The 26439-nt window shown below is 34.2% G+C and overlaps 6 protein-coding genes across 6 annotated transcripts; 1 reads left to right on the plus strand and 5 right to left on the minus strand.

Moving 5' to 3' along the window:
- Positions 1 to 658: 658 nt before the first annotated feature.
- On the minus strand, positions 659 to 3348 carry LOC111017772 (transmembrane emp24 domain-containing protein p24delta3). Its single transcript, XM_022293643.2, has 4 exons — positions 2950 to 3348; positions 1249 to 1464; positions 1085 to 1161; positions 659 to 1004 (listed from the first exon to the last, which is right to left on the minus strand). Exons 1-4 carry the CDS (start codon positions 3148 to 3150, stop codon positions 860 to 862), a joined length of 639 nt encoding a protein of 212 aa, XP_022149335.1. The 5' UTR covers positions 3151 to 3348; the 3' UTR covers positions 659 to 859.
- A 1269-nt stretch (positions 3349 to 4617) lies between these two features.
- On the plus strand, positions 4618 to 5392 carry MEE9 (maternal effect embryo arrest 9). Its single transcript, XM_022293496.2, has one exon. It carries the CDS (start codon positions 4784 to 4786, stop codon positions 5225 to 5227), a length of 444 nt encoding a protein of 147 aa, XP_022149188.1. The 5' UTR covers positions 4618 to 4783; the 3' UTR covers positions 5228 to 5392.
- A 149-nt stretch (positions 5393 to 5541) lies between these two features.
- LOC111017672 (uncharacterized) lies at positions 5542 to 9154 on the minus strand. The gene is made up of 6 exons (XM_022293494.2): positions 7934 to 9154; positions 7182 to 7784; positions 7026 to 7111; positions 6615 to 6925; positions 6410 to 6481; positions 5542 to 6108 (listed from the first exon to the last, which is right to left on the minus strand). The coding sequence occupies exons 1-6, from the start codon at positions 8100 to 8102 to the stop codon at positions 5667 to 5669; spliced, it is 1683 nt and encodes a 560-aa protein (XP_022149186.1). The 5' UTR covers positions 8103 to 9154; the 3' UTR covers positions 5542 to 5666.
- A 1423-nt stretch (positions 9155 to 10577) lies between these two features.
- LOC111017673 (putative 3-hydroxyisobutyrate dehydrogenase-like 3, mitochondrial) lies at positions 10578 to 12359 on the minus strand. Its single transcript, XM_022293495.2, has 2 exons — positions 11810 to 12359; positions 10578 to 11606 (listed from the first exon to the last, which is right to left on the minus strand). The coding sequence occupies exons 1-2, from the start codon at positions 12180 to 12182 to the stop codon at positions 11059 to 11061; spliced, it is 921 nt and encodes a 306-aa protein (XP_022149187.1). The 5' UTR covers positions 12183 to 12359; the 3' UTR covers positions 10578 to 11058.
- Positions 12360 to 13987: 1628 nt separating this feature from the next.
- LOC111017650 (nigrin b) lies at positions 13988 to 15040 on the minus strand. The gene has a single exon (XM_022293468.2). It carries the CDS (start codon positions 14992 to 14994, stop codon positions 14113 to 14115), a length of 882 nt encoding a protein of 293 aa, XP_022149160.1. The 5' UTR covers positions 14995 to 15040; the 3' UTR covers positions 13988 to 14112.
- Positions 15041 to 17686: 2646 nt separating this feature from the next.
- LOC111017649 (beta-galactoside-specific lectin 3) lies at positions 17687 to 18741 on the minus strand. The gene has a single exon (XM_022293467.2). It carries the CDS (start codon positions 18691 to 18693, stop codon positions 17809 to 17811), a length of 885 nt encoding a protein of 294 aa, XP_022149159.1. The 5' UTR covers positions 18694 to 18741; the 3' UTR covers positions 17687 to 17808.
- Positions 18742 to 26439: the final 7698 nt, after the last annotated feature.

The following is a 26439-nucleotide window of genomic DNA, read 5'->3' on the forward strand; positions in this document are numbered from 1 at the left end:
AGCTTTAGAAAATCAATATCCAAACAAGACTTCATCATCAAAAAAAAAATTTGTTTTTAAAAAAATCCAAAATACCTTTTCTTTTTAATCATTAATCCCAAGCCAAGCGCCCTCTTAACTACTCGACTTGTTTCAGAAATAATGTTCTCAAAATAGTATTTTTAACGTCCAACAAAAAAAATTAAAAAAGTTACTTTTTTTTTATTCTCCAATTTTATGGATGGCCTAATTTTGAAGTAAAAGAAGTCGTTCTTCCCCTAAAAAACCACAGATTTGTAAATAATAATCTCAATCTGTGCAATAATATTAACTTTCACAAGTCAAATAAACAAACCCTTTGAAGATACTATACTCAAAAAGAGAAAAAAAAAAAAAAAAACAGAATGAGAAACATGAATTGATGAATAGTTACCAAATACGTATGTTTCTAAAAAACCAAAAATAAGTAACTAAAAAACTAAAAAAACAAGAAAGTTACGAAACGAGCCCTAAAAACAACGAAAACAATGTACCATTTTGAAATCAATGACCTAATTATTTTTTTTTTTTATCATTTCTTATATGGCCACAATTTGATAAAATCATGGTAATTGGTATGATTTATGTCCTTCAGTTTCACCAAAATTCCTAGTCATATAAAGGATAGTGAACAATGATGAGTCTCAAGAATCAAAACTCACTAGATTCTATTCAGCTTTAAACAACCGAATCAACAGCGAAACAAGAAACTGAAATACAAAATATAAACAAACCTGCATGGTTTGCAGTTGGTGTCAAAACTTTTCTACTTTGTATGACCAAAGAAGACTAAATAAGTTGCCAAACTCTCTTCTGCAACAACATTACACCAACAATTTCTCTAGATAAGCTTTTTCTTCTGAAAGAATCGCTTCAAGTACCATATCTGAAAAATAGAAGCAACTATGCAGACACCCAACGACATGATACTATACCACGCAACTCGTGCGTTTGTTCTCTCACTCACTGTCCTCATATCGGCTTCCCTGTAAGAATCCAAAATCATATAAATCAAATTGGCTAGATTTTGGTAGAAGCAATCAGTTCCACTATGATAGCTCGTTACCTGTCCTTGAGATAGAGTAGATTTTCATGGATGGCTTCGACTGCACCCTCGAGTTTCCTCAGCTCGAGTTCGACACCCTATACGAGAATGATATTGGGATTAGGATTAGGAATGGATGTTACAAGTTGTAGTGAAATATGGAAAGGTGAAGACGAAGTAGTTACCTCAATCTTCTCCTTTCTTGCAACTGATTCCCAATCCTTGGCTGCAATCCCAGTTCTCCAGTCGAGGTTGACACTTATCTCTACCCCAGCTTCATGCTTGAGGTCAGTCAGCCAGAAACATGCTAGGTAGTTACCAGCCTCAGTAGTTGTAAACGCAAACTGACCATGCGTTACGTTCTCCGAGAGATGAAGATTGTTCCCGTATGGAGATGTTACCTAAAAGAGGCCACCATCAATCAGTGAACTACAAAATAATAACAAAATCGACATTAAAGGAAGCTGGCCTTCAAAAACTTGAATAAAAGATCCTTCCAAACGTGAAGCAAAAGAAAACATTGCACCAGAATTGTTATTAATCTAGTCTTGAAAGTCGAAATTGGACTCACCATATTCCTAAAACATATAGTGCAGTTCTCCTGGCAATTTGACTTAACGATAAAAAGTAGTTACAACCAAGAAATAGCACAAACCATATTGGGCTAGCACCATAAACAAAGTAGAGAAGCTTATCATTCAAGAGAAATTACATCCCAAGGTGTCCAACAGAAAGATAGAGGTTAGAAAACAGCCCCTCAATGGAATCCACCAAAGATACGACAGATAGTTGACGTTTATAGACAAAAATTGAACGGTAAACAAGGCTCTGCCAATAACACAATACTGGTTAGGTTTTGACACACCTAATGGTTTAAACTATAAAATGATAAGTAAACTTACAGAAATTTTAGGACACAAAAAGAGAGCCAAATCCCTAAATGACTGTGCCTGATTTGAACTATTAACAGGAAAAGTAAAGTGCAAAATGGAAGCCAAGCTGACACTCCAGTTTCCACCTTTTTATCATGCCCTTCATGGAACATCCTTCCAAACCAGACACTCAAGTTGCAACATTTTTTAACACCTTCTTCATGAACCATCCTCCCATCCACTCATTACAAAAGAAATCATATTTGTGATTGCTAAAGGTGAATTCTAAAACTATCTTTATCTGTTCCCATCAATCTGTTGAAATAATCTTCACAACCAAATGCAGAAGACAAACAAACTAAAATTGGATGAAAAACCTCCGTAATGTTAAAGAAAAAACTAAAAAGGAATCTCAGAGAATCGATCTCTTTCTTTCATCTCACTACAAGGATAGGCTTGTAGGTTGGGAGAACATAAGGCCTTTATTCCCTTGAGCAACAAGCCAGAGAAAAAGGCAGACATTCTTTGTCGTACTGGATTTCCAAATCAATTTAGCAGGAAAAAATCCTTTGGTCTCGCTAGCTCATCAATGAGAAGAACAAATTTGATCTTCAAGAAAAGGAACAAGGACATGGCCCCCAAGAAATAGATCAAAGCCTCTAGGTATTCCAATTAATTCACTTCCCTTCAAAATTGAAAAGACAAAAAAAAAAAAAAAAAACGAAGCTGAGGAAAAAATCCCAAAGCCATCATCGTGAGAAAACTCGAAATTGATCGGTTCGGTCATAACCAAAAGGGAGAATACAAATCAACATATAATAAATAGCATGGCGACAACAAATCACGAGAAGTGGATTAAACATTTCATCAGGTTTATTTAATTTATCCAATCATTTTTGCAGCAGCCAAATAAATTAATGAATCAATAAATTCGAAATAAAGCCCCGAGGTTCTCATCAATGAGACGTTGGTGAGCAATCAAAGAAAAAGAAAGGGTTTGTTCTTATACTTCACCTTGACAGAAATGGTAGGGGCGTGAGACTGATCGGCGACGACGACATAATCGCCAAGAACAACTACGTTACCCTGGATTTCCTCGGAGACGCACTTGGTTCCAGACGGAGGTAAGTTCAACCAGATCGAATGGGCAGTTGGAACAAGATCTACGGCGAAGAAGCTGAGTACGAACAACGGCAATATCACCTCCCGGCGCATGGTGTCTCCGATTACCAAACCGGAATTGAATTGAATTGAATCGAATCTGGTTTGTGATTCAGATCAGAGATTAGAAATGGAGAAGGAAGAAGAAGAAGAAGAAGAACTGTGAATTTCTCGGATTCGTCCGCTCCCCCGTGACTCTGGTAATCTGAATTCTGAATTTTCCCTTCCACCTCCAAATGGATAGACAAAATTAGATTTAGATCGTTTATTGTTAATTTTTTTTTTCTTTTCCTTTTACTTTGTAATTTTTTGGGTTAAATTATAAATTTAGTATAGGTACTATATTAATTTCAACTTTCATTTTAATCTTTTGTATTTCGATTTTAATTGGTATACCTTTAAAAAGTAAATATTTTAATCATTTGTAAAATTTTATCATACACTCAGATACAATTGAAATCTTTTAATACAAAATTACAATTATGTTTTTAAAAAATTTAATAAATAAAATGTTAAGCTAAAATTGTAATTAAAATAAATGAAATAAAAATGAAATTCAAATTATCAAAATGGTCAAATAAATAAATCTTTTAAAGTACAAAGATTCAAAATGGACAATTTAAAATTATAGGAATTAATATTTTAAAAATATAAAGATCAAAATAAACAAAAAAAATAAAAGTACATTATACTTAAAAAAAATAGCATTTAGATTTTTAAATTTTATAGGTTTAGTCTATCTTTTAAAATTTAATTTTGTATCTAATTAACCAATAACTCGATGGAAAAGATATATATTCTTCCTTCGCATATTCAATCCAAACTCCTACATTTTTTTACTAAAAAAATAATTTTATGTTAAATACAAAATTAAAATTGACGAACCCATGTAATTTAATCTAAATTTTCTAATATTATGTTTTATTATTAAATTTTATATTTAAAACTTTATTTTTATTTTAATTGTCAATTTTTTTTCTATAATTTTTTTTTGGAAATAAACACTCCATTAGAAACCAAACTAGTAAAATTCTGTTTAGCCATCTAAGATAATCTCACTCCGGAATACACAACTCCAGTTGAATCACAGAGAGTCGAATTCCAAAAGCTCTCTGCACAAGTTGGTGAGTAGCTTGAGGTATGTATCTTCCGCATTTTTCATGAGATTAATCACATTCACATTTAGGAGGTCGAATTCCAGTTGAATCACACATTTCTCCTCTATTATCACTATTTTAAGTCGGGTATGTTTTTTATACTACAAATAAGGTGGAAAGATTCAAACTCATGTTCTTCTAATCAAAGACAGACGTTTTTCTTATGAGTTAATAACTCCACAAGTACGAGTTTGTGCAGCCCAAAATTATGAGTTTGTATAGCCCAAAGTTGAGAAATCTGAATTTATGCAGTGATGTAAGTTTAGATTATGGAGGGGATTAATCACATGGCATGTATTTAATATTTATTTATGAAGGTAGATTTCAAAAGCGAAATTTGGATTATGAAATCCAATTTGATTAAATTATATACTCTCACTTTTTGAGATGCTTTTTCAATCCACCAACTTCCATAACTCTGCAGTACTGCTCCAACGTTCTTCCAAATCCCCTTTTTTGATTCCCCATTTTCGACCACCCAATCCCCAATTTCTTCCCCCATTCCTTCACAGATCTCGAAACCTCACGCCATGGAAGCTCTCATCTCCCAGTTCACCTTCCTCTCCGATCAAGCTCTGCAGGACAAGAATTTCGACCCCTCCACCATCGAAGGCCTCATGAAGCTCTTCGAGATCGAAGCTTACAAGTCCTGGGCCGCCGTGGAGCTCCATCAGCAGGAGGAGACTCGAGACGCTGAGATCTCGATGCAGCAGGCTGAGGATTATCTCGATTCCGTGATGGACGACGCCATGGATGAGTTCAGGAGGTTCGAGGAGGAGTTCGATCGGATGGCCGAGGCCGAGCTCGCCGACCTGGTTGCCAAGTCGGAGAAGGCTCGGAAGATGGGGAGATTAATGGAGAAGGCGGCGGCGATCGCGTCCAAGAGGTATATGGAAGCCGCCATGAACTCCGCCACCGCTTCCATGAAATCGGCCTGGAAGACGATTTCGTCTAATAAGGTTCATCCTTCTTGAAGCCGCCTCACCTCACATATATCTCTCTCATAATTATTACTTGCTTTTCATTTCTTGGAGAATTGAAATATCTGAAACTTGGAACACCAATCTACAATTTCAACATGTACTCTGCTTTCGAAAAGGAAAATTAAATGCATAAGTAACTACAAGTTCATACATCAATTAGCCAATGTTCCTACAGATTGCATTGTTGTAATCTAGATTTCTCGAACTTCAGACCAAAAAACACTTTCAGAAACGATTTCTGGAACACTAAAATTAATGCCTATATAATAAACTACTAATTCATACTTTATATAGCCAATGTTCCTACAAGTGTAATTATGAGTACAAAATTGCAATTTGATAATCTTGATTTATTGACTTCCAATTAGTCGAAGTGGTTCTGAGATATGGAGCCTGGTTGATTTTGTTGTCATGGTTAGTTTCTGTTTCTTCACCAGAGACCAACTTCATACCTCTGACGTTTGCTTCTTTGAGAGGATCGCTTGGGTGTATAATAATTGTGATGGATCCTCTGTTTTATTTCACCTTCTTCCAGTTGAACGTTCTTCTCCTCCTTTTGCCATCGAGTTAAATCCAGTGGCTTGGGTGAATAATAATGGTAATGATCCCTCTGTTTTCTTTTACCTTCTTTCACTCGAACATTTTTCCTTTCCTCCTCTTGCCATTGAGTTAAATCCAGTGGCATGGGTGAGTGAAAATGGTGATGATCCCTCTGTTTTCTTTCACCATCTTCTGCTTGAACAATCTCTTCCTCCTCCCCCTCCTCTAGAAATTGTGATAAGTTGAGTGGCTTGATTCTTTGAAGTTCAAGATCAGGCAAAAACCTGTATGGCAGTTTCCTGTCATCCATTTTCCGGAATGTGATCGAAATCCTGCAATTTGTCGACAGATTCAAAACTTTAGGAACCAACTTCTTTAAACTTTGTTATTACTAAACAAATCATTGACTAGCCATCCTTTCTTTATTTTGTTCCCTCTCCTCATTCTCCCATCAGAGGAAAGAAGAGAAAAAGAACATGAAGATATTGATGCAAAAAGCACATTTTTTAGTATTTGGTGAAGTTTAGTTTAGATAATTTTAAAGAAAATGTGCAGGCAAAAGGGGAAAAAGTTGAAGAAAAAAGAAGGAACTTTTTTCTCTGAGGAATTGTAAAATAGTTGTAAATAGCAAACCTTTTAGCTGAGACACTGGGTACACAATGCTTAGCAAGATCAGCTCCATTACCACTCAAAACCAACGCAGAACTGCAATAGCAACAAAATAAAACATAAAAATTTTAAGAGGCTTAAAGTTCATTTTGGTCTAATCAAAAGATTATAGTTTAGATTTGTTCCATCAGAAACACAATTACATGGAGCACAACACTATTGTACATACCCCATAGGCAAGGGAATTGAGACAGGACCAGAGAACTCTCCAGGACTAAGAATTTCCAGACGAGAGCCGAACAAAATGTTACTCTCAGTTAGAAACGAAACGGTGCAAAAGGGTCTAAGAAAGTCATGGTGATCAATGTGAGGAGGAATGCAATCCCCTTCATCGTAAATGTTTACGATGCAGCTATCGGGGACGCATGTCCTCGGTAGAATATGCCATTTCACCATCCTCTTGATCATCTTCTTAAACAAAGAAGGCAATGGATCAACTTCCTCATCTCTTACTATACCAGGTGGGGTTCCTTTTTTATCCTACAAAAGGACAATACATAATATAAAAGACCATAAAGGAAGCAAAGGGGTATGAAATAATGGAATTATAGATTGAACAGGAGACACTGAAATCAAATACCTTAGCATAGTTGTAGCAGCATCCAAATTGTATGGTAACTCTTCCTTTGCCTCGCATCCACTTTCTAGGTTCAGAATATGTCCGCTCTGTTGAAAAACACGATTAGTTCAAAGGAAGTGAATGAAAAAGCTAAGTATATAGGAAGAATTGATGTACCTCTAAGTTCGCCTCTTTGTCCCTTGTGTTGTAAATGGTAAACGTAATCGACAATATTCTTCTGTTCTTCTTTGTCGAAAACTCCGCTGTGAAGCTCTAGCCCTTCAAGAATATTGGTCACTTTGCCATCTATTCTTTCCCTATGAACAAACTCCTGCTTCCTCACATTTGCAAATCTTATCTTCTCCTTCTGTTCTTCATATAAATCCTCACCAGATGAAACTCCAGCAATTCCATCATCCACTTCTAAATCTGCACCAGAATACTCGGGCAATCCCCTCATCCTCTTGTTCCCGTATTCCGCCGAGTAGGAATCCCGTTCAGGTGATCGGTGGCGGTGATAGTGGCGGCTTTCCCGTGCATCACCAGATGAAACTCCAGCAATTCCATCATCCAATGCTAAATCTGCACCAGCATACTCAGGCATTCCCCTCTTCCTCTTGTTCCTGTTCTCCGCCGAGTAGGAATCCCGTTTAGGTGATCGGTGGCGGTGGTGGTGGTGGCTTTCCGGTGTGTTGTCGTTACCATGATAGGAGACTTCTGAGTTGCAGTCATGGTCGCAGCTTTCTGGGGTGAAGTCGCCGGGGTAGTGCCGCCGTCTTGCTGCACAAGAATTTCAAAAACAAAACTTCCGATTGAGGAAAACGAGGAAATAGGTCAAATCTAAAGTATTTACAGAACAAAATTTCAGATTGGGAATTTTCTTATTTTGGAAACTAGTTAAGAATTAGAGAAAGAGGGGAATTACTTACTTGTGCGAATCAGAAGGCGAAGGCGTTCTTGAAGAAGAAGATGGCAATTACCACAAAACCCTTCCGACAAAACCTCCGACAAGCGGCCAGAGTCGTGCAACCAGAGAAGTTTCCGGCGGTAGTGAAGATTCTCCATCGCCGGAAGCTCGCCGGCGGCGTCTCTGGCCATCGCTGACTGTAGGGAAAGAAGCTGAAAAAGGAGAGAATTGGAAGAAACCGGTCCTCAGAGATTACTTTGACTCCAAGTTAACCCACATTTTCTTTCTTTCTTTTTTTTGTTTGAGAAATTTGTTTTTTTTTTTTTGTTTGAAATAAAGAAATTTGTTTTCTATTGGTTTTTATTTATGGAATGAAATCTAAAATATTATAATATACTCCGAATTTATTAACCTAAGGTTATAGACTTCTAGTTTTAGTGTAACGGAGGATCGGAATAGAGATATTCTAACCATAATTGATCATCCAAATTCTGAATAAAATAAATAATTAATTAAATTATAAATTTGGTAAGTTTTGAAAAGATCAAATTTATTTATTTATTTTTGATAAAGAAGATCAAGTATAAATTAGTAAATAAACAACTCTCTTATAAATGAAACTTTCCTCTTTTTATTCTTCCCTTATTTTTTTCATTCTAATTTTAATTGCATTTCTTAAATTTCCAATGTTTATTTGTTTATTTTATTATTTTTAGTTCCTTAAATTAAATAAATGATAGAGATATTTTTGAAAATGTTATAAAATAAAACAAATATTTAAATTACTAAATAATCATTTCATCATTTTTAAATAAATTAATATTCTAAAATATTTTATTTTTGAAAAAATATTATGTCTATATTATTGATATTTTGTTGATTTTTTTGCAATACTATGAAAATGTCGATTCTCCTATTGTGTTAAAGTCGAGCTTAGGAACATATAGAAATATCGACATGTTGATAGAAATTTAATACTCTGATCTTACTTAAGAAATGAAAGAAGAAGGCTGCACATTTATTTCGAGAGAGATGATAACGAGAACGAACCAGGGATCAAAGTCGGTAGTGATGTATATTATGTTTTTTTTTTAAGTGTTTGTTCATTTTAAATAAGAATAATTGAGTGAGATATGAAGTGTTCTTCTAACATTACTTTATTGGGTGAATTTTTATTCTGAGGTAATTGATTTACATTTTAGACTATATTACCACTGAAACCTTCAATTTATAAGGGATATTTCATCATCTCTTTGACTTTTGATCTATTGAATTATGTTTAAATTTGTGGTTCAATTGAATGGAATGAAATGGATATTTAACACTAAGAATATACCTACTCATCCACATTAATTTTTTTTTAATTTAATGTCATTTTCTTTATTTAATTTCGACTTTGAAGAATATTTTTTCAGAAAAAAAAAAAGAAAGGACTTGATTGAACATTTTTTAACTTTGAAGATTAAGTTCAAATGTTCTAAGAAAAAATATATACCATAATTTAAGACCAAATGATATATTTAACTAAAAATATAACATTTTTCTCAAAAAAAAAAAACTAAAAATATAACATCAAAGAGTATCATAGTTCTACTTTTATCACGTTCCATGATAATTTCTATTCTTCGACCTTCTCTAAGTTCATTCTAAGCAAGGTTTTAAATGTCGATATCGATAGAAATGTCGAGGTCTCAATTCCATGGAAATATCAATAAAATGTCGATGTCGATAGATATTTCTGTAAAAGTTAGACAAATTAAAAAATCGTGAACAATATTTAAATTAATAAAATAAACATTGTCCTATTTCTAAATTAGTTAAAAATAATTAATATTAATATTAGGTATATATTAGTGATATTTTGTTGATATTTTTCATGTTTTGTCGACTTTATTGTTCTATGATGGAAATATTATGTCGATTTACCCACTCATATCGATGTCGAACCCATAAAAATATGAATATGTCGATGGAAATGTCGACGGATATTTAGAACCATAATTGTAATAGAAAATTATTCAATATCAACATCACATCGAGATTAAAAAAAAATTATTAAACATGACCACCGTGATGTGATGCAACTTCCATAACAAGCACATTTTTTAATCTCTTTCACACTCCCACCAATATAAATTATTTGCCAACCATACATATATTGAATAATTTGTTGAGGTTTAGAAGTAGGAGAAACACATGCAGAAGCAACTTTCCCACTCGAAACTTCTGTTTGGGAGCCAAGAAAATCCGAGGGAAAATCATCATAAACTTTCTCCAATTTCACATGCATACGTTAAATACTAAACTTGAGGTTTCATCAAAGAGGGGAAGGGCTATTTTTTTTTAAATTTTTTCTCTATATCCTTTCAAAATATGGAGACATAATCAGAAAAACTTTTGAAAAAAAAAAAAAAAACAGAAAAGGTAAAAAGAGGGTCCTCATACGACACTTGAATTAAAAGATTGATAAAAATCCTGCAATGTATAATATATATTCCTTAGCTCAATGAAATATTCTCTTCTGCACTTGTAGATCTTATAACATTGAGTTGATGAAAATGAACTGAAAAGAGAAATAAAAAACATTTGTAATGTAATTTTCTTATAACCCTTTTTCATTTTCCTTTTTAACGATCTCATTATCAACAATTTGATACCAATAAAAATGTCAGAACCCAACAAAAACATGAACTAATAATATTGAAATGGGTAATTCCAAACTGTTCATGGCATTAAGGTTGGATCGATCATACAGAGGAAAGCCTAATTCCTTCATTTTCACAAGCTGTGACAATCAAGTTGTTTCTAAAGCATTAACAACATCAAACTACTGACGAAATCATTGACCAGAAGAAAAGAGTAACATAACAGACACAGATTCGACTTTCAATCCTAAGCCTCTCGATCCCTAGTGCACCAAACAAGCAATAAAGAGCTCTCTCATGGCTCCACTTCCTTAACATTAACCCTCTGAATAACAGAGATCATCCATAAAGTGCCAAATTGTCCATCTCTCAATTCTCAAGAGCACAAAACAAGCAAAAAAGAGTTCTTCCGTACCTTCACTTACTTGCCATGAAGCCTCTTCTCCATTTCTCAATCCAAAGTGCACAAATCAAGCAATAAAGAAGTGTTTCATACCTTCATTTACTTGCCATTAAGCCTCTCGATAACAGAGATCAGCCCTTGAGTGCCAAATTTTCCATCTCCATTTGCCACCATTGCAGAGAACAATTGCTTGGCCAATGCAGCCCCTGGCAACACTGCAATCCTCTCATCCTCACCTTCTTCCACAACATCCACACCCATCCCCAAATCCTTCACCATATACTCAGCAAATCCACCAGGCCTAAAGTCCCTTCTTATCATCCTCTCCCCAAACAACTCCATCGCCATTGACCCTGCTGCCCCTCCCCTCACAGCTTCCACAAACTGCTTCAAGTCCAACCCGGCCCGCTCTGCAAACACCAGCCCTTCGCTCAGCCCCATCAGATTCGCCCCAATCGTTATCTGGTTAGCTATCTTGCAGCTTTGCCCACACCCAGATTCACCCACATGGGTAACTTTTCCCAATATTTCAAAGAGAGGTGCTAACCACTTCACTACCCCTGCATCACCCCCCGCAAAAATGGCTAACTTTCCATCTCTAGCACCAATGTCGCCCCCAGACACTGGTGCATCGACAGCCCAACAATCTATTAAGAATATGAATGAATGATCAAATATAAAGTAATCAATCTATCAACGGATCAAAGCAACAATGTTCAAATGTTATTTTATCTCTAATTGATATTGATAATAATTTTTTAAACTCTGGACTACTTTCTAATCCTACAAGGAGAGGAGTGTCAAGAATATAGATAAATAATTAAATATACCGTTGATAATTTAACCCAACCTTTTGCACGAGCAGCGGCAAATATCTCGCGGGCAAGGGCTGGGTGGCTGCTGGTCGTGTCAACAACTACGCCACCAGGGTTGAGGCCTTGCAGGAGCCCGTTGTTCTCCAAGACATTTTGTCGAACATCTGATGGGTGACCCACCATAGTGAAAACAACATCGCTGGTCCGAGCTACTTCAACTGCGGAATTGAGAAGACGGGCCCCTTTGGATTGCAAATCAAGAGCCTTAGAAGGGGTACGAGCGTAGATTGCGACGGAGTATCCTGCGGAGAGGAGTCGAGTGGCCATGGCGGCGCCCATCACTCCTATGCCGATCCATCCGATGCGAGTTTTTGTGGGAGTGACGGGGATCGGGTAAGGAGTTTCCATGGCGGAATGAGGATCTATTGGGCAATCCGATTCAGAGGAATTGCAGACATAGCGATGGATTTTCACGAGCTGACTGAAAAGTTTACTATGAACTAATGAGATTCTCGGAAGCCATGGGAAATTGGGAAAAAATCTGCTCGTGTTATGTTTAATCGCTGGATAATTGGTGATAATAAAACAAACGAACCTTTTAAAAGAAAATAAAAGATTCTTGACATATTTTTCTTTCGAGAGAATTACATAAATAGCAAAACAAAAATATGTAATTTTGATTTTCAAATATATTCTAGGAACCTAACATAGTTTGATTTGAAGTAAAAAAAAAATCACATAGAAAAAAAAAAGGTTAGGTTTGTAACATTTTTCAAAACAATTAAAAAACGATATTAGTCATCACGATTCGAATCTCCTAAGTTACTTATCAACATTCATGACCAAGTTAGTATTGGGATAGTAAATGGAGTTGCCTTCATTGATGCCCATCGCTGCGTCAGCTTGTCTTCGCAGTATGACACAAGGATGATAGAAGAAGGATTTCCTTGAGATGTCGAGCAATATTGTCTTTTGACATCTACACAAATAGTGTCATCGGGGATATAGTGCCTAATTTTGGTTCTTAATTTCTTTACTACACTCATTCAAATACACATAGAGAACCCCGTCTATAGACACTGCAAACACTTGCAAACACTATGTGGCTTCCCAATTCTGGAATGTGGTATTTTTTATCGGCTCCCAATATCACCAGCCTAATGAAGCTCGAGTTGGCGTGTACCACAGTGCCGTTTTTTATCGAAGGTCCATATCTTGTCACTTCTTCTAAATTTCAGAACACTTGTCCACTACAACTTTGGCTTTGTAGGCATCGTCGGAAGGAACCAAACAATAATACATGGTCATGAAAATTTTTGAATCCGTCACCGTCACCCTTTAGATGTTGTTGTTAAATTTTAAGTGGTAGATGCTGAATTTTCTACAAGTAACGAGTAAAAATAATTAGGAAAGTTGACATTGAGAATGCAATATACAAGTTGACCAATCAATGTGATTATTATTACTATGTTCAAATTTGTGCCTCACCTCTTTCAATCACACTCATAAAAACAAAGAATTTTCTTCTCAAATATTTTATTTTAGTTTCTAGGCTTTCAAATTTGTTTAGTCTATAAATTTGGTATACAAAATTATTTTAAATTTTGATGTTAAACTTTTTAAACACCCTTGATCTACTGTAAATGAAATTAAAATAGTCGTTGAAGTCTACCAATTTTCATGGGACTGTAGTTAAATTAATTATGAAAAATTAATATATAATAAAGACTAAAATGAAATTAATCAAATAAAAATAATAAGATTTTATTTTATTTAGTACAACATATGAAGGTGGAGATCAAACTCACAATCTCTTGATTGGAGATATATGTCAATTACCGCTAAGCTATGTTGTTCGCTTTGACACCATGAGTAAGATTTTAAGTCTAACAAGTCGATCACAAGCATTCAAACGATTTAATGAGGACTAAATTTTAATTAATTCATAAAATATCCGGTAGAACATCCCTAGATAAGAGTCTAGAAGTCCATAAAACTAACAAAAATAAAAAACAAAGCCTAATGCAGTAGTCTATGGAGAAAATCTTAAGGGCAAGGCAAAATGAGAGAGGATAAATATTTTCATAAAGGTAATCTCTTCTCTCGAACTGAAACCTTTATGATTACGAGCCTTGAAATTCCTTCAATTTAGTGATTATTTGATTTTGTTAGAAAGGATAAACTTGAAAAAGTAGTAGATAGGTAAATAGAAATAGATAAATATCCACATTTATTTATTAGGTGCTTATAAGTAAAGCATTTAAAAAGTTACAAGACCTAGTTACAGATAAGGCCTTGTGTGGATATGACATATACAATATTATATTATATTAACAATTCAGAGTATCGTCCATTGCTGGGTAGGAGTGCCATCACGAGTGTCGATAACGACAATTTGGGATCCCTCAGGTTTTCTATCGACATCCAAGACCAAGTTAGTGTTGGGATGGTAAATGAAGTTGTCTTCATTAATATCCCATCGTTGTGTCGCCTTGTCGTCACAGTTAGACACAAGGATGACACTAGATGGATTTCTTTGAGACGTCAAGCAGTAGTCTCTGCTGCCATAGTTATCAACACGGATGGTGCCGTCAGAATATAGTGCCCAATGTTGGTTCTTATTTTTTTTATCACATAGATTCAAATACACAAAGGGAGCACCATTATCCATGGACTGCAAACACTGGTTTTCAAGCCACTTGATGTTAACCACAGAAGGGGAGAGACCCTCGGTGGCTTCCCAGCTTTGGGATGGGGTGTATGCGTCAGTTCCCAATATCACGAAGTTGTCTGGTTTCGCTGTCAGGACGAAGCCCGAGTTCTCGTGGACAAAAGTGCCATCACTCCTATGCTTCCATTTCTTGTCACTTCTTATCAATTCAGAGCACTTGCCCAATACGGCTTTAGCTTCATACGCATCGTTGTAAGGAACCAAGCAATATAAGTTGTCCTTGGTTCGAATGGTGCCATCTTCAAGGATGCTCCACATTTGGGTCTGTTTCGCAACGTCACACCGCGATAATTGAGTTTGAGCGTAAAGTGGTCGGACATTGGGAACAACAATGTCCAAACACATTCCATCTCGACCTACAATATGTGATATTTTTCCGAAGCTTCCATACCCAGGATATGGATAGGCCGCCATGCCACGATAGACACTCATTAGTACTGAAAGTGCGACAACAATGTAGACCACCATCCCTCTCATCATCCTCCCCATATCTCACTTGCTAGCTCCAATAATTTGCACTAAGACTAGATGTGCTTAGCTTGACAAACTTGGGCTAACATGTATCCTATATATACACAACACAACACACTGCAAAATCGCATGATAATATTAAATTTACAGTGGGGAATGAGTCACTATCCACGTCATACCTCCATTAGTGTGGCTTTTCAGTACAGTTGAATTATTGAACCTAAACGTCACTTCCATATCACTTGGAAAATTGTTGGAGTGGTAAATAATGCTGAATTTCCTATATAATGCTCCCTAATAAATATTTATTTGTTATTTAATTAATTTCTGTAAATACTATTAATATTTATGAAATTTCTTCTAATTGACAAGAAGAAAAATAGCCTACTTATATTATATATCGTGGCTAGGTTCTCTATCTTTTCAACATAGGATACTAAACAAATACCGTTAAAGAATGAGTTTTAGTCTATTATTTGAGTAGAGTTATATTCTTTTAATTCTTTAAATAGCAGTGTAAATCATGTCAATGAGAAGAATTCTTTCCAAATTAATGAGACATTATAACGTGGTATCAGATTTATTTTGACACGTCTATTTTGGTTATTCTCCTTTTCAATGTGCTTCGATGGCCGCTTCTAGTTCTTCTTCGACAAATCCCGCCTCGTCAATTTCCTTCTCTCCAATATTTTTAATCTTGTATCCATTCGTCTCGATACGTCAAATTTCGTCTGTGGAAATTATTCAATTGACCTCGATTCTGAAAGCTCACAAATTCCTTGGTTTCATCGATCACCTTGTGTAAATTTTAAAGTTTATAGGAGAGAAAGATAATTAAATTTGTCACTACCCATCAACTTACTAAACACTTTATTTCATCTACAATACATGGGTTTTAAATATATTATGCTGACATCTACCGACTTCGATAAAAGAACAAAAACATCTCGCGATGGTTGTTAAACGAATTATGAAAAATTAATGATATAAAGACTCAAATGTGAAATTAATCAAATAATAACAATATCATTTTCTAAAAATGGTTTTGCAAAAATAATAAAAGTTAATAACAAGATCTAAATCCTATTTTTTTTACCGTCAACATACATGAGTTTAGTTAAGTAATTTAAAAGATAATGAGTTCGAATCTTTTCCTTCCTATTTATTGTACTAAAAACAGTACTTATTGTCGGAAGGAAAGAAAATATCCCTCTACTATTTTAAATGCACAAAAAGTTATATTAATGGAGTAGAGTTTATCAGTTAACAAAGTTAAATTAATGTCACTAATTGTACTTACACTTAACTAGATTCTTATTTGTCTCAGGAGGGAGTGGAATCTTTCATAGATTCATTAGTGGACACGGTTGGGTGGGTTATGAGGTTATTAAAGAAAAGAAAACAAATCATTTTAATTCCTAAACATGATAATTTATATCAATTTTAGCATAAAGTTCAAATTTTATAAAATTAAACTTGAATTAAATAAGTGTATTCAGATTTCGCTACATTCACTCCCTAACAAAGAAAAGTAGTGCAAATATCTATAAAAAAAAAAAAAAAAATCACCCATTAATTTCAATGAAATTTTAAACCTTGTACAATATTAAACTCTTTCATACACAAAATTTGCTATTGAATAAATCTTCCAAAACTCATAAATTTTTATAATTCATTTATATTTAGTATATGAAAGATAAAACAGAAAAAGAAAATTCTTTTCTATTATATTGCCCATCTTATAAAATGTATCGTCCAACAGGAACATAACTAATTAATTGATTGAAGCATTACCTTACTTTCCTAAAAGTCGGAAAATTCATATTCTCAATCTTTATTGAACTGAAAAGAAAAATAGGTGTGCTGCATCTGTTAAACAACGTGTTACTTTTTTTCACATAGTTTTGCAACATTTTTCTCTACCTCAAACAGTCTATGAAGACTATGTGTAGGGCATTCCGATACCAATATTGGGTTTTCGTAGTATTGGATATTAACTTTTTGTAGCTTTGCAGTGGAATCCACAAAAATCAAGTAGCGATCGGAGATGAATCACGAATGAAAAAATCTCACGTTTCACAACTGATTTCTAGTGAATAATTTGAGATAACCTTGTCGCACGCACCCCTGATACAGTGAGAGTGAGAGAGATGAAAGATTTTAGGGGAGGAGCAGTTACGTCGTGCTTCGATCCCCATAATTGAAAAAATTTGAAAATTTCTTTCATCCGCATAACTTTTTTCCAACCTTTTGTTAGTTCAATAGTTACAATAGGCTTTATATCATTTTTATAAAGTAATTCACAATTTAGCTTAATTTATAAGCTAATCTGACCTTTAATTTTAGATTTTATTACAATGTATGTAACACCTAAATTACCTAGCTTGTTGTTACTATTATTATTATTATTACCAAGGATAATCTTAGCATAATATTAGACTTAAGATAAAAATAAATTTCTTACAAGTCTTACTAAAAAAAATCTCATGTGCCTATTAGGGAGGAAATGCCAGCATCATGTTAAGATCCTACATTAAAAAGATAAAAAGACCTAACAAGGATTTATAGTACAAGTTGACTACTCCTCTCATTTCCGATTAATTTTGAGAATGAAACTCTATGAATATTGACATAACAAGTACTAAATTATGGATTATAATGATCATTTGATTTTGTTAGAAAGGATGAACTTGAGAAAGTAGTAGATATGTAAATAGAAATGGATAAAGATCCACACTTATTTATTGGGTGCTTATAAGTAAGCCATTTAAAGAGTTACAGGCAAGGCCTTGTGTGGATATGGCATATACAATATTATATTATGTTAGTAGTTCAGAGTATGGTCCATTGCTGGTTAGGAGTGCCATCACGAGTGTCGATAACAACAATTTGGGATCCCTCAGGTTTTCTATCGACATCTAGGACCAAGTTGGTGTTGGGATGGTAAATGAAGTTTTCTTCATTGATGCCCCACCGTTGTGTTGCCTTGTCGTCACAGTTAGACACAAGGATGACACTAGATGGATTTCTTTGAGACGTCAAGCAGTAGTCTGATCTCTTGCCATAATTATCTACACGGATGGTGCCATCAGAATATAGTGCCCAGTGTTGGTTCTTATTTTTTTTATCACACGAATTCAAATACACAAAAGGAGCACCATTATCCATGGACTGCAAACACAGACCTTCACGCCATTGGATGTTAACCACAGAAGGGGTGAGACCCTCGGTGGCTTCCCAGCTCTGAGATGGGGTATTTACGTCGGTTCCCAATACCACAAAATTGTCTGGTTTCGCAGTCAAGACCAAGCCCGTGTTTTCATGGACGAAAGTGCCGTCGTTCTTATGGTTCCACTTCTTGACACTTCTCATCAACTCAGCACACTTGCCCAATACAGCTTTGGCTTCATAAGCATCATTATAAGGAACCAAGCAATATACGTAATCTTTGGTCCGAATGGTGCCATCTTCAAGGATGGTCCACAGTTGGGTCTGTTTTGCAGCTTCACATAGCGATAACTGAGTTTGAATATAAACTTGTGCGGGTTCGAACTTAGCAATGTCCAAACACAGTCCATCACGACCCACAATATGTGATTTTTTGCCGAAGCTTCCATACCTAGGGTATGGGTATGCCGCCATGGCATGGTGGGCGCTCATCAGTACTGAAAGTGCGACAACAATGCACACCACCATTTCTTTCATCATCCTCTCCATATCTCACTCGCTAGCTTCAATAATTTGCACTAGATTAGATGTGCTTAGCTTGACAAACTTGGGCTAACATGAATCCTATATATACACAACACAACACACTGTAAAATCGCATTACAATATTCAATTTGCAGTGGGGGAATGAATCACTACCCACAATACCTCCATTATTGTGCCTTTTGAGAGTAGATCAGAGGTAAATTATTGAACCTATACGTCACTTCCATAACACTTGGAATATTGTTGTGTAGTGGTAAATGCTGAATTTTCTACAAGTAAAAAAAAAACAATAAAAATAACTACCAAGTTAGCATGGAGAATGTTACACTAGTAAACTCGACGTGTGGGTGTATTATTATGCTTAAATTTCTGCTTTCAATGGTCAAATTTGAATCATACTCAAAATGGTTATTAGTGATTAAATATGTCGTAACCTACCGACTTAAACTTTTAGGTTCAGTTTAATGGTGCTTTAACAGATCTTTAAGTCCTGTGTTCGAACCATATAGTGCCATTTCCTCCCTAATAATTAAGATTGATAATCGTTTGTTCGATCGTGCGTAGACTTTGAAGTTCACAAGAGAGGGAGAAGGAAGCGGACCCATCAACTTGCTTAACACTTTATTTGATCTTTGCTTATTTCAATAAAAGAAAAAAAAAAGACATCTCTCGTTGCAGTGTTGTTATAATAAAAAATCATTTTCTAGAAATGCTTTTGCAAAAATAATAAAAGTACGTCAACTAATTATAACTTCAACTTCATAATTTTCCTAGTTGTTGACGTGGTTTTCGACTGAGCTCCACAGGTCAATCACGAACTAATTGGAATGAGCTGTCGAGATGCGACCTCACCTGACAATGGGACATGCATAGGGAACAAATACTCCGACACTCAAATTAGAGTGAACTCGAGCTATATCAGATCGTTCTCGGACATAATAGCATACCTGATTCATGAGGTGGGGTGTCCCTTTTATACGCAGGCCGCGGAGATATAAGACCGTTGGAGCCGTTTCGACCAGCGGTTATAGCTGTTGGACCTTCAAGTCGATGGTCGGATTACTCAGGTCGGCTTATATGATTTCTTCATCTCAGCTTGATAATGATCAGGTCGGCGTGTACGGATGGTCCATTTTATGCCTTCTAGTGACTCCAAACTGAGTAGGTGTGTGTGCTGGCTGGATACTCAATTTTGACCCAACAATAGTAAAGGACAAACACGCTCTCCTAAGTGTTGTGCTCTTTTCCTTGAAATTTATTTCATTTTGTTTTTCTATCTATTTTGTTTATTTTATATCAGGATTCGTATACCCAGTAATAACAAGATCCAACTACTATTCATTTACAATTAAAAAAAAAAAAAATCCAACTACTATTTTTGATCAACTAGTAAATAAATAACAAGACTTATACTTGTATGGAGCAATGTTTTCTCGTCAAAATGGAAGAGATATGTTAAACTATTTATTCTTTTGAATATTTTTCCCCCAAATTTTAAGGACCATTAGGAAAAAACTCATTATGAGATCATTTATTGACAAATCATCCAATGACTTTAATAATTAGTTTTTATAGGTATAAAAGTTAAATTAATGGAGTTGAGTTTATCAGTTAAACATAAAGTTAAATCAATTATGTCATTAAGTGTTACACTTATTAAATTCTTATTTGTTTGTTGGGAATGGAGTGGAATCAGCTGGCATAGATTCCATATATGCAATTAGTGGAGGGTTGGGTGGGATATGAGGTAATTAAACGAAATTAAAAAAATCACTTTTTACTCTTAAACACGGTTCAAAAAGTCGAGCGGCTCGACATGTCGTGTCAATATACTCGACGTCGACACGGGGGAGGGGGGAGAATTCGATTTTCCCCCATGTCGTTATGTCGACAAGATGTCGACATATCATTTTTTTAAGGTTATTTTATTTTCGTCTTCTTCCTATTATACCACTACAATCTATAATTTCTCACAATCTCGATAATGGTAATAATCTTAGTCTGTTCAATGCAACATATAAAGTATAACTAATAAGATTTGGAATTTGCTTTATTGATAATTTCTAATCCAATGTAGTCTTTAGTTACACAATTGAACAATATATGTGAAATATTGACATATATAAATTCAAATTAGGTAAAAATTAAAAAGGTAAAAAAAAGAAAGAATAATTTGATTGAATTAGAGATGTGTTTGGACGTTCTTTATTGGAAAGTTGGATTGACGATTAATTTGAAAATGTGTTTGAAAAATGTGTAAATTCAAATTTGAAAAGAGAGGTAGGTAAAGAGTAAAAAGGTACGAGTTAACTAGAATTTAGAAATGTGTTTGAAAAACAAGTCGATAATTATCACATTTTCAAATGAATCCTATCATGAAAGACACTAAAGAAGCAGTCAAAAGTTTACCATTAAAGTGTAGTTTACATATTCAAATAATTTTCATCCATCTTGATTAAAGAAAAAATATTTTTTTAGATATTTCCATCCACGTCGACATTTTCATAAATAAAATGGTCATATTCTTACATTTAATGGTTAAAGACGATCAATCAGAGGCTAATTAAGCTTTACTAATTCAAAAAATTTCCATCAATTTCCACAATTTCCATTATTTTTCCTGAAATATATCCGTCGACATCAACATATCCATAAAATCGAGACATCGACATTTTGAATCTTTCTCTTAAACATGGTATATTTGTGTTGATTTTACCGTAAATTTTTAATTTTATCACATTAAAATTCCGCTACAGTCACCCTATAATTCTTTAAAATAAAAGTAATGTAAAAAATTTCAAAAAAATCACTAATTTAATTAATGAAATTGAAAGTTCAAGTCTCGTACAGAAACCTAGAGCATATATATTGACTTCCAATTAGCCTATATGTGTTTGCAGTACTAATTAAATTGAGATTTCCATGGAGATTGGCTCGGGTGTGGGTGCAGTGATAAGTTCATTTTATATTTATTTATCATTTAGTTTTAAGTTATTTTTAGCTAATTTCTTAAAGCTTTTGAGTCCTAGTTCACATATATTTTATTTACTTTTGTTGGTGAAGAAATTAACGGAGATATCTTATCCATCTATCTATTATTATTCTAACTCGTCAATCTATTATTTAAGATATGTGTAGTAGTAGACTCAACTACTGTTTTGTTAAACATTTACCACCTCGATGGAATGAAAACCCAAAACATATATTTTACTACTAAAATTTAATATGCAACCATGAACATAACTCAAGTCAAGGATGACTTAACGTCTCCAAAAATTCCGTTAAACAAATGAAAAAAAAAAAAAAAGGTAACATTTAACGTGAAGGTATATTTACTCGAGTCAAAGTGCTGCAGGTTTAGAATAATTCTCCTTGCCTTTGAACTACATGATGGTTGACCCGTTAAACATTTTTTTTAATTCATGAATTTATTAAAAACACAATTAAAAATTCAAAGATCTTTGATAATTTTGTGTCTAATAAATCGGTGAATTTAAAAAAAATGTTGAAAAGACTAGATATGTATTAGTCACAAAACTGAAAGCTATTAATACGAGATTCAAAGTTCGTAGACTTAATAGACGCTTAAGAACCTAACAAAATTGAAAGTTTAGAGGTCTATTAGATATATTTTAAAGTTGAGATTTATTAGCCAACTACTTTGAAGGTAAGGTACTAATTTAACTCTAACCTCTACCCTTATTATTATAGACATGGTGTTATGTTCGAGCTTTCAATCATTGTAGGTAATAGATCATTACCAATGTCTTAATCCTTGAGGCTATATGTTCAAGAACTTTGGATCGGCCCTCCAAATATGGCTCAAGCAGGCCAGTCGAATTTAAAAATTTTAAATTTTATATTCAATCAAATAATTTATAGAAGGGTTGAGCTAGGTTATACGTTGGGCCGGACAAGTCAACGTATGGTAAGTTCTCCTCTATTCTATTTGAAATCCATATTGTGACTAGCATTTGTTGCTGTCAAATAAATAAATTTTAAAACTCATTTATATCGGGAGGAAATATTTTTTCTCAATCAAGAATGCCTCTCAATTGGATAAATGGAGTTGTATTTTTTTTTTTTAGGAAATACCATACATCAACAATTATATATTGAAGTTGAAGTGAGCGCTACTGCATTGAATAATTTTTAGTTTATGATCACATGCCACACTTAGCTTATGATTCATTTCCATAATGTAATTTAACTTTTGTTACTCAAATAAAAAGAAGACATTTGTTTGCAATAATGAGTTGTCTATACAAACCGAACATAACTCAGTGGTAATTGACATATATCTCCAACTAAAAAGTTGTGAGATCGATTCCCTACCTCCATGTTGTACTAAAAAAAATATGTTTAAATTAATGAGATTATAAAAGTGATATACAGGTTGGCCCAGTTCATATATAGATGTTATAATATGGGTTGTGATTAAATCCACTAAAATAATTAATGTGTTCTCCATCAACATAAATGAAATATTTGTGTGATACACACATATCTTATAACCCCAACTTCCTCAAACTAGTGCAAATTAAATTAATTAAATTCCAAATCAGATATTGAGAGAAATCTTGGTCTTGATCATTGTTACTGTTATTGTTTCTTGGTCGAGCCACTACTACATCTTAATATTATTTGAAGGTTCGAATCTCTAATCTCGAGAAAAAAGGTACATGCTAATTACCGCTAAGTTATGTTCATATTGGCGGTCACTAAATTTATAAAAACGATTTTAACACCCTTCAAAATATGCATAAAATATCGATGTTTATAATTTTGTTTTTCTATAACCACAATTCCACACAAAACTCTCCGCTTGCAAATAACAACTTAAGCGTAACACTTAATGTTATATTGATGTTAACTTTGTTAACTAATCAACAAAACTCCATCAATCTAGGTAACGTTCGCACACATTTAGAGTCGCATAGTTAGAGTTGTTTGTGGTAATGTTATCGTTTCTTGTTTTATGTTTCCTATTTCTTGTTTCTAACTATTTTAAAACTAGACATAGGAATACATTTTGTGATTATTTCTATTTCTTATTTTTTGAAAAAAAAAACAGAAACAAAATATGTGTGATAGCTATTTCCTATTTCTTGCTTTTATTTTTAGTTTTTTTAGTACAATAATTTGTGGGGTTGTGATTTGAACTCGCGACTTCCTAGTCGGAGATATATGTCTTTAACTCATATTGGTTTATTTTTAGTTTTAGTTGAAGTAAAACTGAGTAGATATAATATAAAAAAGATATAATGATACTCAAAAGAAATTACAAACCAGTATCAAGAGTTTTTAAAGTATCTAATACAATTCAAGTCTCAAAAGTAAAATTAAAAGAAATAAATAAATATTTAACCTTCAAATGTTGCCCAGCCAAATTTGATCTACAATATGGTCTCTTAGTCAGAGTCATTTGTCTAAAATTATTTCGACTCATATCTAGTTCAATTAGACTACTCTGCGTTTCGGAACACACTTTGTGAATCTTTAAAGTGATCATTGATTCATTGTTGTATTCACGTGTCAAATGAGTTACAAAACTAACATTAAAAGTACTTTCTTTTGCGAAATTTTAAGTTTTGGTAGAATTTTTAATTCTAGATGTTGTGCATTAATCTAACTTCACTTGATAAAAGCTTGATTTTTATTAAGTTAATGAGTTGTATCCTAATTGTTTAATGATGATTTTTTTTTCAAGATAAATGTATTAAACAAGAAAACAGAAGATCTCATGGCCCGAGATCAAGGCACAACATCCAAAAGGCAAACACAAGACAAGAAGTAAGAAAAAAAATCAAGAAAACAAATCTCAGGCCAAGATAAATATAGGATCAGAACTCAAACAGCAGTTCTTGGGTCAGGAAGTATAACAATAGACCTCAGCTTTCAAGACGTGCAAGAGGACAGAAAGCAATCGGCCACCTGACCTACATGAACTTTAGCATTATGCTCCATCCAGATAAAAGAAACAACTGAAGTCCATGCCAAGCGCCACATACGACGACGAGCAGACTTCCTGACACTAATGTGACAAACCCAAGACTACATCATTGAATAGTACCAATTATTGAGATTGTTGCTTGACTTCATTTGACCAAGATCCTCCTTTCATTATTATTGTGTTCAGATGCCAAGATGAAAAAGAAGCCAGTCAATATATTACTTACCTCTAAAAAAAGAGGACATTTAATGGAAAAAAAGTAAAATTTAATATGAAGCTATATTAATTGTAATAAAGATCGGGGTATTAAATATTGACAACAACATGAGGGATAAATCAATATTTCTATAGTATTACACAGAAATCATATCAACAAAAAATCATTAATATAGACATAATATTAAATATTTATTTATTATTTAAATATTTTTTACTGATCTTTTTATTTTTATAACATGTCTCTCGAAATAAGTATCGACATAAACATAAAGATCATAAAATTGACACACTTTGGTTAATGGATTGTACCAATATGGTTTGTGATTGTTCATTCCCACCACATTACAATGCTTGCTCCATTAACATTCAATTCACTATATATGCCCATCTAAAGCCAATTGTCAGGCAGTGAAGATCAAGATCATAAAAAAATGAGACAAATTATCTTGCTCTTCATTCTCATTGTAGCTATTTCCCTCCACCGCAGCGTCCATTGTGCCACTGCGGTGAGCACAGACAGAATTAGGATACACCTTGTTGGTCGAGATGGACTATATTTGGACAGCAGAGAGCCAAGCCGCTACACGCCCCCGAAACTAGTCCGATGCGAGGAAAAGGGAGAGAGACAAGTGTGGAGCATCTTTGACGACGACACCATTCGTCGAACCTTCTATAGATGCCTCTTCTCTTACGGCAAAAAAATCATAGGATCATCAAACAACCTCGTAAAAACAGGCATGTGCAACAATCTAAACACAACAAGAAAAGACATGGAGCCTAAACACGAATCCCAACACCATCTCCCACGTGGATTTTCCACCACTGGTCCAACTTGGTCATGGATGTGATTCCGATGGACGACGAGCCACAAGTGGTTATTTTGTTTACCCGAAATGGGGCTCCTACTCAGCAATGGACAGTGATGTGAATGAATGAATTACATCGAGAAAAATACTTAGGTTCTTACCGATGAGATCTATCATGTGCTCATTAATAATGTTAAATGTTTGACAACTAAGAAAAAGGTAAAATAAATAATTATTTTTAATATAATAGATTGTCAAATATTTAATAGTGGTCCGCGTATATAGAGATAGATTATTAACGGTAAAGACTAAGTGTTTTATGATGAGGAGGGCTAGTTACTATGGCTAGGTTGAATGTAATCCACACACAACGCTTGTCCGAAGGAATAAATAAGTGTGTGTGAATATGTTGTGACTTTTATCTAGACCCAACTAAAAGCATAAGGTTATATTAGAAGTTTAGGCTCCGTTTACTTACTTAGAATATCGTAATGTAATTAAGTCAGAATGAAAATCACCACCGAGCTATGCTCATGTACACTCCCTCACATCATTTGTTTTTTTTAGTACAACATGTAGGGGTTGGGGGATCGAGCTCACAACCTCTTGATTAGAGATATATGTCAATTACCGCTAAGCTATGTTCGCTTTGATCATGCCCCCCACATCATCTTTTAGTACGATATCATTGATACAATTTTTTTTCTTTTTCTTTTTATTTTGCAAAATTTGTAAGTTTTGGTAGAATTTTTAATTCTAGATGTTGTGCAT

This window comes from Momordica charantia, assembly GCF_013281855.1.
Source record: "Momordica charantia cultivar OHB3-1 chromosome 10 unlocalized genomic scaffold, Mcharantia_2.0 BLBB01000010.1, whole genome shotgun sequence".
NCBI lineage: Eukaryota > Viridiplantae > Streptophyta > Magnoliopsida > Cucurbitales > Cucurbitaceae > Momordica > Momordica charantia.

Excerpts from the sequence above, each read along its gene's own strand:
- LOC111017650 (XM_022293468.2), bottom strand. The coding sequence starts at position 14,994 with ATGGGGAGGATGATGAGAGGGATGGTGGTCTACATTGTTGTCGCACTT.
- LOC111017649 (XM_022293467.2), bottom strand. The coding sequence starts at position 18,693 with ATGGAGAGGATGATGAAAGAAATGGTGGTGTGCATTGTTGTCGCACTT.
- LOC111017673 (XM_022293495.2), bottom strand. The coding sequence starts at position 12,182 with ATGGAAACTCCTTACCCGATCCCCGTCACTCCCACAAAAACTCGCATC. Across the intron at positions 11,607-11,809 it reads TGCCGCTGCTCGTGCAAAAG|ATTGTTGGGCTGTCGATGCA; the intron begins GTTGGGTTAAAT and ends TATTCTTAATAG.
- LOC111017772 (XM_022293643.2), bottom strand. The coding sequence starts at position 3,150 with ATGCGCCGGGAGGTGATATTGCCGTTGTTCGTACTCAGCTTCTTCGCC. Across the intron at positions 1,162-1,248 it reads CAAGAAAGGAGAAGATTGAG|GGTGTCGAACTCGAGCTGAG; the intron begins GTAACTACTTCG and ends ATTCTCGTATAG. Across the intron at positions 1,005-1,084 it reads CTACTCTATCTCAAGGACAG|GGAAGCCGATATGAGGACAG; the intron begins GTAACGAGCTAT and ends GGATTCTTACAG.
- LOC111017672 (XM_022293494.2), bottom strand. The coding sequence starts at position 8,102 with ATGGCCAGAGACGCCGCCGGCGAGCTTCCGGCGATGGAGAATCTTCAC. Across the intron at positions 6,482-6,614 it reads TCAATTCCCTTGCCTATGGG|TTCTGCGTTGGTTTTGAGTG; the intron begins GTATGTACAATA and ends TTGCTATTGCAG. Across the intron at positions 6,109-6,409 it reads CCCAGTGTCTCAGCTAAAAG|GATTTCGATCACATTCCGGA; the intron begins GTTTGCTATTTA and ends GACAAATTGCAG.
- MEE9 (XM_022293496.2), top strand. The coding sequence starts at position 4,784 with ATGGAAGCTCTCATCTCCCAGTTCACCTTCCTCTCCGATCAAGCTCTG.